At 32.3% G+C, this 15,504-nt stretch overlaps 2 protein-coding genes across 3 annotated transcripts; one reads left to right on the forward strand and one right to left on the reverse strand.

Annotated features, from left to right (window-relative positions):
• Nucleotides 1-1,386: 1,386 nt before the first annotated feature.
• On the forward strand, nucleotides 1,387-14,401 carry LOC130657395 (alpha-ketoglutarate-dependent dioxygenase alkB homolog 6-like). Of its 2 annotated transcripts, XR_008985132.1 has the most exons (9): nucleotides 1,387-1,476; nucleotides 1,573-1,641; nucleotides 7,491-7,551; nucleotides 8,179-8,198; nucleotides 8,960-8,986; nucleotides 9,067-9,171; nucleotides 9,643-9,750; nucleotides 10,546-14,224; nucleotides 14,316-14,401. XR_008985132.1 is itself a non-coding variant. In XM_057460378.1 (8 exons), exons 1-8 carry the CDS (start codon nucleotides 1,414-1,416, stop codon nucleotides 10,819-10,821), a joined length of 729 nt encoding a protein of 242 aa, XP_057316361.1. In that variant the 5' UTR covers nucleotides 1,387-1,413; the 3' UTR covers nucleotides 10,822-14,401. The 2 variants fall into 2 exon arrangements, 1 of the variants encoding a protein (XP_057316361.1); XM_057460378.1 differs by having other exon boundaries at nucleotides 10,546-14,401.
• LOC130657396 (uncharacterized) lies at nucleotides 4,348-11,993 on the reverse strand. Its single transcript, XM_057460379.1, has 3 exons — nucleotides 11,852-11,993; nucleotides 8,883-9,045; nucleotides 4,348-6,243 (listed from the first exon to the last, which is right to left on the reverse strand). Exon 3 carries the CDS (start codon nucleotides 6,225-6,227, stop codon nucleotides 5,499-5,501), a length of 729 nt encoding a protein of 242 aa, XP_057316362.1. The 5' UTR covers nucleotides 6,228-6,243; nucleotides 8,883-9,045; nucleotides 11,852-11,993; the 3' UTR covers nucleotides 4,348-5,498.
• Nucleotides 14,402-15,504: the final 1,103 nt, after the last annotated feature.

Below are 15,504 nucleotides of genomic sequence, written 5' to 3' on the forward strand. Positions count from 1 at the left end.
CAAATTCCTTCATGTAATTAGGAAGACAAAAATTGCTTGCTTAAATGACAGATTACATACATATTCATTATAGATTGCATATGTTGAAATATTTGTATCTAAATGTAAAATTTCTTTTTTTTTTAAAGATTGTAATAAAATGCCTCCAAAAAACAAGGAGAAGAAAAAACAAAAGAAAAGTGCAAAGAGCGATGGCCCCTCACTGGAAGAGAAGTACCAACAAACATTACAAAAAATTGACTCTTTACAAGACCATTTGACTATGCAAAATGAAATTACAAGAAGATCTCAAGCAACATCCCATGACTTACGAGAAAAGATAAAGAAAGCGAGTGACTGTATTGAAGAAGAAAAGAAAAACAAATTTGATGTCTCGTCTGACCTAATCCGCCAATACAAAAGCATGCAAGCAGAACTCACTAATAAAATTTGTTTACTTGAATCACATCTAGAAAATGCAAAGGAAAAATTGTTAAAAACTCAAAATGACTTGAAAGCAGAGAAAGAGGGTAAGTTAAAGATTATTAAAGAGAAGGATGACATTGTTGCTGAATTAGACTACAAAATTGAGCATATGGAGTCTGCGTATGAAAATATTTTGCATGACGCATTTGATATGTTCACTGTAAGGTTTGACAGTGTTAGACTTGCCTGGAAAGCTGAAGCAACAGAAATACAGCGTAAAAACAAAGATTTATTACTTGAGTTTGGATTAAATCCTTCACTTATATATGATTAAGAACTGATGAATGTAGCTATAATTAAATGAAAGTGATTGGTATAGCATGTCAATAATCATTTGGTGTTTTTTAAAGTATATATGTAATGCCTATGTAAACTGTATGGTTTTATGGATAGATTTTAAACAAACCTATGTAATCCTAATATATTTATGTTTGATCTAACAAAACGCATTAATTTCTTGAAAAAATATGTCAATTTAACAAATTTGTATGTGTTTGTTTAATTTATTTGTAAATTGTATTTCCAGGAAATGTTTGTAAAAATAGGTTTAGATTTTTTGCGGCTCTGTATCTGTTAACCTAGTTTTTGTAAAATGGAGAGACAAAACAAATTATCTGTTCCATCATATGCGTGTTGTTTTGTCTGATTTAGTTTTTATTCTTATAATGTTTTTTTCAAAGAAAGCAGTTTCTTTTATTTTTTAAAAAATGCCTACTACTTATAATTTGCTCGCATGTAATATTTTTTATTTTGCCAGCATTAATTTTTTACGCAATAGCAATATGTGTATTTACTTATTAATTTCCACAAGTTTAAATTCCTTCCAATAATATTTTTTTTTGAATTTTAAACAACAAACGAACTAAACACGTACAAAATAAGTTGCAAACGATTCTTTTATTGTTAATAAACCGAATTTTCATCTAAAATTTTTGCCATTAGACAATAATGCAACAAAAGAATTTACAATGCGATAAAGAAGTTGACTTTAGAAGATTTAAAGTTACAGAGGTTTGTCATTGTTGCTTTTTTTTTGTATAGCGTTTGAACCCCACTTTGACATGGTACAGTTGACATATTTATCAACTGTTTTGATTATCTGTATAGGCTCCCGCTGATGCTTATTACATACCAAATTTTATAACAACAGCCGAAGAGGATGAATTATGGCACCAGGTAAAAATGTTTTAGCTTATATATGTTTGAGATTCTTTATATTATGTTGTTGTAGCAGATTTTAGCATTAAACAATGCCCTATTGAGGAAAGAATTTTTTTTGATTGAGAGGACAAATGTTAAAGTTGGCCGTTTATTTTCTTGCAAAACCTATTTTCAAATTGTAAATTTTTCATTAAAAGAAATGTGAAATGTTTGCGGTTGGAATTATAAAAATCCTAATTTTGCATTTCTAATATTTTTTAAAGAAACACATCCTATCAAATTTAATATCAAAAAGAATACATCATTTATTATCATTGTCTTTATTATTTTTAAGCTGATTTCATCAAATCGTACTAAAGGCACCATGTAACTTTCTTTTACGAAGCAGTCCTTTTTATTATCTTCTCCTATTTTACGTCGGATTTTTTTTTTTTTTTACTTCTATTTTTTTAATTTTTTTTTACTAAGCCCACCAAAATTCTTAAAGCTTATCTTCCGTGATAAAACAAGGTGGTTTTGTATGATCGTGGTCGATATAGATTTTCATAAATGCTGATAAAGGTACAGTAGACTCTCGATATAACGAACCCCCAAGGGGAATGAAAAAAAAGTTCGTTATATCAAGGGTTCGTTATATCGAAAGATCGGAAAATATGGAAATCTTTCCCCAATTTTCCCCCAAATCGCTTAAATTTTTGCCCATTAGAAGAACTTGGATGACAAACACTTTTGATTTATATATCACTATAGTACACCGTCAAATATAATGTATATAATGACTTAACCAAGGTTGAATCACACGAAATTCGTATAAATTATGTTTGTGTTTGTTTACAAAAAGCAATGCAAAGACTTCTATCATAAAATCATTTGGTTGGTTGTTGTGTAGACACGCGTTTCAACTTTTTCCAAAAATGGATCTAAATTTGATTTACCAAACTGTTTTGCAGGAAAAATTGCCTATTATTGTGGCAGTCGAAATGTCACCTGTAAGGCAAATATAAAAAGACATCATTTTTTGTAAAGACATGGTCGCCACAATTGGGTGAAAACTTAAAAGTTCAATGCGAGCCTCACAATCCAGTGGACCAATATGCTGTTTGTGTCAAAACGGAAGATGGTAAATTAGTTGCACATTTGAAAAAGGGAAGATTGGGACGTTTTGTCAAGACTATATTTTACTTTTTACAAAGCCATGCGGAAACAAAGTGTATGGCAAAGATTACTAGTAAAAGATTAAATCTTGGAGACGGAAAGGGTTTGCAAGTATCTTGCATTTTTGTACGTAAAGTGCTGTCTACGTGGTGTAAAAATATTGAAAACATTGCGTGTGTTTTGGTTTTTGTTTGTCGTATTTTGTAGCATTTGATACTTTGAGTTCGTTATATAGAGGTTTTATTGGTTCAGGGGACGGAAAATTTGGTTCGCTAAATCGAGGGTTCGTTATATTGGGGGTTCGTTATATAGAGGGTATTTGTAAGAGTTTCTTAAAGCAGAATCCAAGGGGAACGAACTTTGGTTCGTTAAATCGAGGTGTTCGCTATATCGGGGGTTTGTCATATCGACAGTCTACTGTACCTTAAAGGGGGATTTTCACAGAGCGAATTGTGAATGGCGAATTAGCTGCGAAATATCTTTTTGATTTTCACGCGGAACGAAAAACATGTAAATCCGTCAAATTTGCCGTCCATTTTGCGTTGCTTATATACATGTCCCTGTCCAATTCGCGTCGTGAAAATCCCCCTTATGGAAAAAAATTCTTGATCGAAAAAAAACACGTAAATTGCAAAACTAAAGATTGCGATTGTTGATACAATTATGAAATTACGCAATTAAAGATTGCGAATATTGTGTCAAGAAATTGCCAGTTGAAGCAATGATCCATAAATTTTTCTTTTCATTTTGTTCATTAAAATTTGTTCCTTAAAAAATTTCTTTCAAGGCATATATTTGAGGTAATTCCCCTTTAAATCTTCATATAGCCAAACAACCACAGAAATAACTCGTGTTTTTCTTGCAAAATCGACAAATTTAAAACGCGAATTTTATTTTATTTTCTATGCAATGTTTCTTCCGCAGTCTTTTCTTGCGCAACACCTTCTCTTCAAGTAATATGCAAAAAAATGCAAAAATGCAAAATTATATAAAAATTATATACACACTGATATATTTTTAAATGACATTCTGAACGTAGCAAGAAACTTTTTTTAACAATTAAGACGCCTGGATTTATTGATATTTCGTGTACAATGCAGAATTTATTTTTGCAAGTGGAAAAATAAAGTACATCACTAAAGCAGACATATACTAAGATCTAATGTGTCACGCAAATACATTGCAAGGTATTTTTTTTGAATTAGCTTCCGTCTCTCTATGACGCCAAGATAAAGCAGTCGTAGTTGTCTCGTAATGTTAAAATTAATGCAAGGGCCATTAAGCTTGATGGTGGATTTCTTTCATGAGATTTAAGTCGGTTTGTTGTTCCAAAAAGCATGAGTTCTTCTTTTTCTTTTTTTTAAAGTTCAGAAGAAATTCGTTTTCATTACTATATTGACTAATTAGACATACATCCTTATTTAAGACATATTCAATATCTTTCACATTTTTATGAGAATATAAAATGACAATATCGTCGGCATAGGTAATAGTATCTGACTTTTGATAGTCTTTCAGATCATTAAAATGGACTATAAAACTGAGCAGCAGAAACAACACAAAACGTTTTTACAAATAATATACTATGTATCCCCTTCGTGAAATAACAACATAAAACAAGGAATATATATAAAACTTTCATTTCAAGTGGCATCTTCAGAAAGTATAAACCAATGATCAGAATTAACAAATGGTTGTTTCTTGATAGTTAATACACATATAAATATCCAAAAGAATAACAAAATTGTAATAAAATAAGATTCGATCTCACACGTCCGCTCACTCTCGTTGCCATTTTGAACCTTATGTTTTCTTCTTTTGAAACTGATACTTAGGGACTAGATAGTAGTTTAAGTATTTTTGTAATATAAGATCGCGCGATTCTTGGGGACTAAATTTACAATATCCCTGGCTTAAAACTGTTTTTTAAATATAAGAAATAATAATGACTTCCGAAATCGATTGCATAATAAAGCAAGGACATGTTCTACCCCAATAAATGAATGCTATTTACGTTTTTCGAATAGACATATCCCCCATAAACAAATCACAATAATCAACTTTCCTTCAAATATTTGCTGAACATAACTGATTACATTATCTTCCAATTTTGGGTTTTTTTTAATGTGGGACAAAAAATATAATAAAAATTGTGAGAGTGTAGTAATGTGTTGTCATTCCTTAGTTCTTGGAGGAAGAAAGATTTGTTGAATCACTTTTTAGACATCTTTTGGATTTATATATTAACATAAAATTAATTTAACATTAAACTCATATAAAGTTAATATTCCTGGGTGCATTTAATATGTTCACATAGTAATTAAAAGACATATGGTCGTTCAGCATTTTTGTTTTTCTTTTAGTAATATTTCGACCTCCTTATTGGAGGTCAGTATATGACGACGAAATTCTGGAGACCAATGTTCGCGTACCTTAGACGGAAGTCGTTGCAGTGACGTCGATTTTTTGTCAATGTAATGGTAACCCTGAGTAACGACACATTTTTGTATAGCCTGATGAAGACCTCCAATAAGGAGGTCGAAATTTTACTATAAGAAAAACAAAAATGCTGAACGACCATGTATATGTGAACATATTAAACGAACCCAGGAATATTAACTTTATATGAGTTTAATGTTAAATTATTTTATGTTTATATATAATTATTAACATACGTTCACATGAAAATGTCATTTAAAGAATGTTTGCATAGTATTTTACGGTTTACGAAGCGGTTGATCTGATGTCATAATACCACCATCGCTGTACGTTTTGTACTGCAATCCGTACTTTGATCCGTAATCAGTTTGATAACTTCTTGATTTCGTAGTTAAATCTGACGCTGTGACCAAGTGCTTTTCGTCCACTGGATGTTTTAAAACTGGATCCAGCATATTCCCTATGACGCTGTTAGTGTCGCTATAACCAATCCTCAAATTAGCGGGTGCGCTGTTTGTGCACCTAAACAATGCAGCCAAGTCGGCCGCTATCAAGGCGTCTGACCGCTTGTCCCCGTCAGTAAATTTACCAAGTTTTGTGTTACAATCTCCTTTGTTTTTGTCGTTTTGTTTTTCAAATGCAAGCCATGATTTATCTTTTTTCAAAGTCGATTGGTCTTTCCATTCTGTGTCAATACTATGAAGTTTGGTAATTAACTGACCGATTGCTATTTTCCATTCACTGATCTTGCCAGATGCCCTGAAGCTACTGAATTCTTTGCATATCATTGTACGCATTGCATCAGTAGGTATCACATGTGCCTTGTTGTGTTTGTCTCCGTTGCCCACTTGCATGTTCAAATGATCACCAAAGGCGTTCAACACTTTGATTGTACCGTCGTAAAATGTCGGTTTCTCTTTACACGCCTTCGTTGCTTCTGTTTGCATGTCAGTGTGTACATTGCATACACAAAGAGCGAAAATAACAAACCCAAGTTTCTTAAGCATCCTTGCGTCTCGATTACTAAAAATAACACCTTTATCACATAGAAATAATTTCGTGGTCAGTAAAATCACCCAATAAAAGTTAAAAGAATGAAAGGACTAAGTCACATGTCGGCAAAAGTTACGCATATTTAATTTGAAAAAGTGGTTATTTGTAAAAGGGGTCATTTATTATCTTTGCAGTTTTCCAGTATTTTTGTAATAATCTGCAGTTGGCTAACGATCGTTTTGCTGGAGCGCGTATACATTTTATCGAATACCTTAAGGAAAGAAAATATTGTGAAGGAAAAGATTGTGGAAGAAAAGATTAGTGCATTAAAGATTAGTGCATTAAAGATTGCTAATTTAGTCAAAATTCGCAATCTATTCCTCTGCAATTCCATAAAAAAAAGATTCACAACTTTCCTTGCGCACACTTTTCTTTCCTTAAGGTAGTTTAAAATGTCAGGGCTGTTGCGCTGGTATTTTTAGTAGGTAAATTAAAACAGACCATTTGAATTGTCATTTTTATATGTTTACGTATAATAATAACATATGAAAGAAGAATTTTTTAAACTTGCCTTTTTCACGAGTGTATCCTTTTGGTATTTAAAAATGTTAAAAGTATTATATTTTTTATAATTTTTTGCTATTGCAGTGAATTGAAGCGTTTGAACAGATTATAAAGTTAATTGAGCCGAATTATTGCCGAAAACATCGTAATTGTCTGTACAATACTTGTTCCAGGTAAAATGTCTGAAAAGAATATTTTTAGAAATCAGCCAATTATTTTCTTAAAAATAATACAGCAGAATTTTTCCATCTCCAAGCAAGCCGAAGACTTGTTTATGATGGGATATAAAAAAGGATGTGGAGAAAAATCGACAAGGGAGCAAAATATGTTGTTTATGAAAAAATTTATGAGAATGTATGTATCTTTGATGTCTAAAAGTGCTCATGCATAAAATTTGCGAAACTTTCGGTTGAATTTATTTTGGGGTAATTTCTTGTCATAGTTTAAAGTAATCCATTCGGAAATAAACATTTGACACCATTTCTGTATTTGTTTTTTTTTTTTTTTTTTTTTTTTTGATAAAAAAAAAAATAGTTATCCAACTGTTCTTTTTATTTTTGAAATTTAATCACTTTTTCACCCATTAATTTTTTTTCCTGTAAAAAACATTTTGCCTTTACCGGTACAACATTTAAAAGATTATTGGCAATTTTCTAAATTTATATGTACATATATATACTTTTTCTGCAATCTGATATTTTCGTTATTTGCAGATATATCACGCACCAAAACCAAAGTGGACACAGTTATCCAATAGACGACTTCAAAACTGGGGTTTGCTTTTGTTTATTTCTATGGTTATTTTATCTGTCTACCCATAAAATGTCTTAGTTGCTTTAAATTCATTTTTGGCGTAAAATACTAAGTATTTTACACATATTTTGACAGAGTTACTCGGTTTGGTTTTAAAGTACAGGGGCCAATATAGTTAAATTTAAGACCTCAAAATTGGTTAATTCTATTGGCTAATTCGCTATTTGAAATCTGGATTTTTTTTCTAATTTGTTTAATAAGACAGCCAAAAAAGAATTAAGAATGTTTAAGCTACTAAACTATTATCTTATTTTAAGTATAAAAATTCACATTTACTAGCTAAATTTAACAAATCGCCCCAAGCTTAACGAATTTCAACAGTGGTAAATGTTCTGTTTTAAAAGAAATTCGTAACGAATCCTACTTTATTTTAATTCCACTGTATGTTTTATAAACACAGACAAAATCTCCATTTTAAGCTAATAACAAAAGTTTTCTAGTTACAAATTTGCCTTTTATTATACAAAAACCCTTTTTGATGAATATCCATATTATGGGACAAATAAATTCAGCATTGCAAGATTGTATAACGAAGCGTGAAGAAACTATTTCTTACCCAATTAAAATTTCTATTTTTGTTTGTTTTAGGTGGATTACCTCATCCTAAGGTATGTTATACATCACACTAATTTTTTTACCGTTACCGTAACATTTATTAGAATGTGTAGAACCTTAGGTATTTCCCCATGTTTATCAAGCTAATTTCCACCGTTCAAGTAAAGTGTGAATTAGCAAGACATTTACACATACAGATTAGTGCAATATTTGTTCTTCAATTTTCATTGAGTTTGTAATTTTACTTAAAGTTTACCAAAATCTTCTTTTTGGGCTTTCTTTTTATTTTTTGCGCTACCTTGAGTGTGCGAAATTATGCACACCTGTTTTTTGGATAAAGGTGCGCTCAAAGTTAGACCAACGGTTTTAATTGATCAAGAATTAAATATATAAAGTGTTTAAGTAAAAAATATGTAATATACATAAATATATAATAAAGATATTATAGTGTTTTATACATTATATATTCCCCCGCCTGATATTTGAATATGTTTGTGCATAAATTTTGAGCTTAAATTTTGGATCATTGACGGTTTGTTTGATATTTTCATTTAACAAACACGCACAATTTCGAATAACCAGAAAGGTAGAGAAAGGGAAGCTTTAAAATTTCGATTGATGCGTGAAACTTTATTTCCACATCCGGAATGAACTGCTATTCTTGTATATGTTATTTTGAACACATAAAAATGAATTTTAGTGGATAGTCAAATTTTCAATTATATACAAGAACTTACCAATCCTCCCCCTTAACATTGTAACCACCAGTTCTTTCGCGACACTTGATAGAATACGTTTTTTTACTTGTTTTCAGGGTATGATTGCTGACGAAGTTCCTCCTGTAAGTACGCTTTCATATCTGCGATGATTTAACGTTATGTATCCAAGTTGTCGTGCATACTAAAACACATTTTAATTTAGTGGTTGGATAAGTATCTAGTTAAACTTCATCAAATGGAGGTTTTTGAAGATAAAAGGCCCAACCATGTGTTAGTGAACGAATATCTTCCGGGACAAGGAATAATGGTATATTTTGATTTTTACCCACTAATTTGTAAATACTAGACGGTGGCCCATGGAAAATCCACGGGATCGCTCGTCCTTTTTATACCGCATTGCTTGAGTCTGGCTACTTGCAGTACCATTTTAAATGACCGACAGACAATATTATAATATAGATTTTACGGACTATACCAACGTGTATAGGCCGTTACAACCTAGAAATCGGTCTATGGATCAGGATTTATGTGCAAAGGTTTGTTTACACTTTCCCAGTAACATGAAACAAATTTTTTTCTAGTTTGTCTCATGATATAATAGAGGACTAAAGCGAATAACGTCTGAAGACTTTCCTTAGTGGGATTGCTTTCTTGTTTTGTTCGCTCTCGTTATTCAATAGTGAACTTCTTATATGAAGTAAAATGGCATTAATGGGTTCGTAAATTATCATGATAAAAATACAAATCAATACTACTATAAATTAAATTCACATTTTAGGCTCATTTGGATGGCCCTTTATTTTATCCAATCATTGCAACAATAAATCTTGGTTCGCATACAGTCTTGGACTTTTACTCACTTCGCAATGAGCAGAAAAAACACGAGGTAAAACAAATCACAAATTTTCTTATAAATGCACAAATGGCTCAGAAGCGCTTTAGATGTTTTTGTACGCTTTGATTTCACGCTGCATTTTTGCTTGCCGGCATACTAGCTGTGTTTTAGCTTAAGGATCCTTTTTTCTAATTTCGTGTACTTTTCGCCTTATTTTAGACCCAGCCTTGTAAGTGTTCCAAATTCACGATTGAACTACACAAACTAAATATAGGACCTTTTCGACATTTTTTGCAAAAGTACAGTTTCGTAAATTGTCTCGACATAGTCATTCGCTAAATTATTACCGCCCAATAATATTCTAAAATTTCCTGATGTTTTTTAGATGGTAAGTTCTCAACTGGGTAGAAATTTAGGTATATATCTATCATCACCATGATCAATTAATTTTTCCCTTTTCATTTCTAAACACCGTATTTGTGTAAAAATAGGGAAGTAAAAAGTTGTCAGGCTACTTTTTTAAAAATACACATTTCCCGAATTACGTTTTTTAAAATTTTAGAATTTGATGTTGTATTGATGTGTGTATACAATTTTAACTTAATTTTCCACTTTTACTAATAAGCCTCGGTTTTAAGCAGAGGTCAATTAGCACCAATAAACCTGTTGTAACAGGTTGTTTGTTTGCTGTATGAATCTAAAGATTACATTTTTATCGAGTCGCAGGTTTCAAAAATCACATTCATGTTGTTTGACAAATAGCAGCTGTGCATCAAAGAATACTAATTCGCTATTATTTCTGTTATTATGTTATTATGATTCTGTCTTTATGATGATCACTTTCAGGATGATTTGGAATCATCTCCAAAAGATCGCTACATTGGTTCGTTTTTATTGGAGCAGAAAAGTTTGGTGTGTTTTAAAAACGATTTGTATCATATTTACATGCATGGTATCGAAGAAGTGTGCGAAGATGATTTGAAGGAGAGACATTTCTTCAATAAGCATTCTGTAGAATTGGATCTAACTAAGTCTCCCTTAAAACGTAGCACAAGAATTTCTTTGACGATCCGAAACTTTCCAAAAATTTTAAATGTTAAATTAAAGTTTGGAATCCGGTGAAAAATCGAGAAATTACACGTTGTGCATTCATTAACAAGATCTTGGTACGATCAACTTTTAATTGCTACTTCGCTATTGCTTTGTATATCCGAGACTGGATTTTCAGCAAACCACAATGTTGTAATATGTACGAACTGACCCAACATACATGTTTATGTTCGAAGATTCAATCGTTTTCTGAGAAATGAAAACGAAAGAGTAATTTTCAAGTAAAAAAAGTTTCCCACTCAACTGAGTGCCTTTTAAATATCAGAGTGTTAGAAAACTTTCGCGAGAGAAACTTACGCGAGTGTAACAAAGTCAAGAAGTTTTTTCGATAAATTTTCGCGAGTCTGCATATTGAAAATTTTTTACTATCTCTGAAATTGAAGTTTTTTTCGTTCATACTGATCAAATGGCCTTTATTAGCAATATTGGGATACATACGTTTGAGGCATTGTCATTTTATTTTATTTTTTTAATTCTATGCAAATATATTTTCAAGTTTTGCAAGGTAAAACATTTTACGCCAGAACATCAACGTGTAATGTTTGTAGTTACACTTTTGCCATCGACAATTAGAAAGTTTTTACTAAATAAATATTTGCGAATAGTCCTTTTTAAAACTTTTGCGGGAAAATGCTAAAATCGCGGTATTTGATAGCAGGCCAACAAATTTATCAGCAGAAACGTTGACAGCAACTGACAGACACTCAAACCAACTTCCACCAGGTGAGTGTACTCCCGTGATCGGAGGAAATTTTCTAAATTTTAGCCCTGAGTGGGAAAGAATCACCTGTGACAAGTGGAGTGTGAATGTTGTGAAGCACTGGAATTGAGTTTCAATTCTTCACGTGTCTTCTCCGACCCCAATCTTGTTTTCAAAGGAAGGAAAATACATTACCGGATGAAATTTCGTGTGAACCAATTTTTTTTTTGCGGCTTAACTTTTTTTTTTAATTTTTGCGGATGCAACGTGGTTAGAAATAATTTAAAGTTTAAGTAGCAAACAGAATTAGTATAACATACAAAAACATAAAAAAGTTCTTACAATAAAAAGTTGGCAAATAGCGTTGCCATCTTTTATATCTGCTTCGTATTCTGATTCTGAAGAGTCGCCATAGTCAAAGTGGCATGCGGATTATCTTTTGTTCCTCTGCTGCAAAAATGTCAACAAAATTGGTGATTCTGAAGATTGTTATTACTAGGTATATTTTTTATGTTGTAATTGCAGTTCAAGAAAGTTGTTCTGATCCATGTTTTATGTTATTTCTAATCAACATTGTTTCCAGCACCTTTTTGACTCGCCATCCTAGTGAAAGAAGACAAAATAGCAACAGCAGCAAAAGAAAAACAGTGTAAGAATTTAATTAACACATCATAAATGACTACTTTAAAGTCTGTCATAGATGTTGTCACAAGAGATTGCTATATGGCAAGTATGTGTTCCAAGGATACTTATTTTGCTGTTCGTATGAAACAGCAGCATAAAAAATACCTCGGTTTTCAGAAAATAAAAGTTTTCCTAACTAGAGAAAATTGCTACTCTAATATTCGTGATGAAATGATGCATTCAAAAACATGTAACTATATGATTTTATGAACTTCCATTTCCAAAAAGATCCAAGGTTTGGATGGCTAAACAATATTCGAAGCGCCCTTTCTACTGTCATTAATAGCTACCGCCCACAGTACATCATTCGGCAGTAATTCTTTTGTATGTCAGTTTATGAAATATGTGGAATGCCCACTCAAAGTTACGTCATTATTTGGATTTCAGACAAGGTGTTGAGTTTTAGTTTTGTGTTTGGGACAAAACAAGCAGCTCTCCTTAATTTATCTCGTCGAAAAGCGGCTGAAAATCCAAACTGGTTTAAATGGTCACGAGATTCCGGTGGAATCTTTTAGTAGTAATTAGACCCCAGATAAGTGAATTAGAAGCACTTGGAAGTTGGAAGTTTATTTAAGCTTTTTAGGGATTTTATAAGCACCCATGCAAAATGTTTGATACTGATGAACCAGAAAGAGTTCTGCCGATAGGACTCTCGCTGAGGTTCACAGGAAAATGAATGACCTTCAAAAGAGAGTATATAGTTGGATGGATGAAGAGCTTCTTGTGACAGCTCAAAATTCAAGTCAATAATCTTCATCAAAGAGAAGTTCTAGAGGCAGTATGAGATCATCGTCAATTAAAAAGTTCATTGAGTTTAAAGTAAAAGAAGAGAAAGCTAGGATTGTTGAGTTACAAATTGAAACTGTTTTTTTACAGAAACAGCAAGAGCCAGAACTAACAAAAAAGCAAATACAAGTTCAGCTTGATATGGCAACAGCATCTACTAAGTTGAGAATATACTCAGCAGAAACTGAATTTGAAGATGGAAAAGTAGAAAAAGTTGACTTACGAATAACTGAATAAAGAATAGCTGCAAACCTTCCGAAAAAGAGCTGTTTGGCAACGCAAGCGACGTTGCTTCCAAGATGGCGATATTGTAATTTTGAAAGATGAATGTGATCATCGTTTTGATTGGAAATTGGCAGGGGTAATAAACACTGGTTCGATCACTGATGGTGTAGTGGTAGCGCATTCGGCTTGTAATCATAAGATTTCATGTTCGAGTCCCCTCTGCAGTGCACTTTAAATGCACTGTTGTCAGCCCACCTGGTGCCATCTACTGACCGCTAATCGGCTTGTGTGGCAGGCAAGCAGGTTAGAGCAATGCTATACGTATCTCTAACGGTAATGTAACATAGTTACAGTCGGAGGGGAGAAAGAGCCAGCTGTTGGGATGGAATTCCCAAGGACGTTAAAAATTACAATTGAAAACTGCATTTAATCGACATGAACTAGTGCGTCCAATACATAAGTTGGTGTAACTTGTCAAAAATAATTAAAAAAAAACGAATTTCAATCGGGAGACATGGTTCTATAGATTTTTATTAATATGTATTAGTTTTTGTCAAGATGTAAGGTACCATCTTGAGGCGGGGGCATGTTGTTGCTCCTAATGCACAGCAATGCCAGCATTTAGGTATCCCTGGAGACTGTGTTTTATTTTGTAGCATTTGTGTAACGTTACAGTTGATGAACTTTATGTTACTTGTTACTATTTTAATATATGTTAATGATGTCTTGTTCCTCTGTTCTCATGCATTTTAACGACCTATTGTAATACGGTTAAAGTTATTTTGTGTTTTATAAAATAGGCTTTGTTGCATTTTAAATCTGCAGCATATAATAGATTGTGTCGTGATTTAGTATATGATTGTGGAGTTACTTGTGTGTGATATTTTCTGGTGGTGGTTTTTGTCTATGTTTATATTAGTGTATGTTTATTCTTAGTCTCATATACTGTTCCACATGCTTTCCAACATGTTTGATGTGTTGGGTATATGAGATCTTTATCTAGTTTTGTCCGTGGTAGGGGTGGGTTTTTTATGTGTGTTTGTTTGCTTTGCTTTCCTTTCATTTATAATTTTTGTAGTTTTACTAAGTAAGGTTTTGTATTTTTGTTTAGCTTTTTGGACTAAAATAATGTATCGTGTGTTGAACCAATCTTAGCGTCCACTTGTTGGTGCGTGCGACACTAATAAGGACTTAGACGTTTGATATATCGCCTATCCTTTATCTCAGACTTTCGATATCTCGAGCTTTTTCGCCGGACCCCTGAGAGTTTGAGTTATCGAGCATCGACTGTATTTATCACATGGTTGTTTTTTTTTTCGCACTTTGATTGTCTAATCTACACGAAATATATTTTATATTTTTATTTCTACCAAGAAACAAGTGCAAATTTGCAATTCCTCAGTGCAAAAAGTTAAATCTCTTATAATAATACGGAGCTTCCGTGTGACTGTCTATCACTTTTGCAAAGTGGATTATATTCTTCACAATTTTCTTTGATAAAGTCTATGAAATACGTTATATTGATCAGCGTCCCAAACTCTATTTATCACAGACAACGAATGAACTATTTTTTTCCAATTTTTTTTGTATATGTACTGCTGACGTCACCAAAAAATCTAAAGCAATCTATGTCTACATTGCCTTATGCCTATGTGTATTTATTAATCACGGATCTTTTCGACTAGTAATTAAATTTATAAAAACTCTCTTTGTATCTTAGATGAAGTCGGTTTAATTAGTGTTGGTGTTTGGATTTGTGGCGAATCTGCTCACAGGTGACACAATGTAAAAATTTATCTTTATGCTTTGTATGTTTTCGTTCACTTAAAATTTCCGTAAATGTACTAGAATGACCTAAAAACGCAGATTTTCTCATTCCATTAAGACTTAAGAATAACTTAAGAATATCAAAGAAACGGGAGATGGATTTTGTTTAAATAAAAACATTTCAGGTTGAGGCTAAGAAACGAAATATGTGACCAAAGACGTAAGTCATCAAGACACTGATGTGAGTAGTTTCCGACGATGAAAATTTTGAGTTTGAGGATTCGAATGACGTAATAAATTCATTTCTAAATGAATAAAAATTTGTAGTAATTTTAGTCAAATTTACTATTTCTTTTAAATTGTTGCAGATAAAGGTAGCTTGGAAGAAGAGGACAATGACAATGGTAAAAAAGATAAGGTTATCACTTTGTAGTAGCGCTCACTTATTTTTATTAACACACTCGACATTATCACTTTTTTGAACCGGAAAGAAGTCAACTGAATTGCGAGGGAAGCGCTTTCGGCGAAAGCTC

The sequence above is a fragment of the Hydractinia symbiolongicarpus genome, chromosome 9, assembly GCF_029227915.1.
Source record: "Hydractinia symbiolongicarpus strain clone_291-10 chromosome 9, HSymV2.1, whole genome shotgun sequence".
In the NCBI taxonomy this organism is placed as follows: domain Eukaryota; kingdom Metazoa; phylum Cnidaria; class Hydrozoa; order Anthoathecata; family Hydractiniidae; genus Hydractinia; species Hydractinia symbiolongicarpus.

Coding starts and splice junctions, on each gene's coding strand:
- LOC130657395 (XM_057460378.1), top strand. CDS start 1,414: ATGCAACAAAAGAATTTACAATGCGATAAAGAAGTTGACTTTAGAAGA. Junction 8,199..8,959: donor GTGGATTACCTCATCCTAAG/GTATGTTATACA, acceptor ACTTGTTTTCAG/GGTATGATTGCTGACGAAGT. Junction 8,987..9,066: donor TTGCTGACGAAGTTCCTCCT/GTAAGTACGCTT, acceptor ATTTTAATTTAG/TGGTTGGATAAGTATCTAGT.
- LOC130657396 (XM_057460379.1), bottom strand. CDS start 6,227: ATGCTTAAGAAACTTGGGTTTGTTATTTTCGCTCTTTGTGTATGCAAT.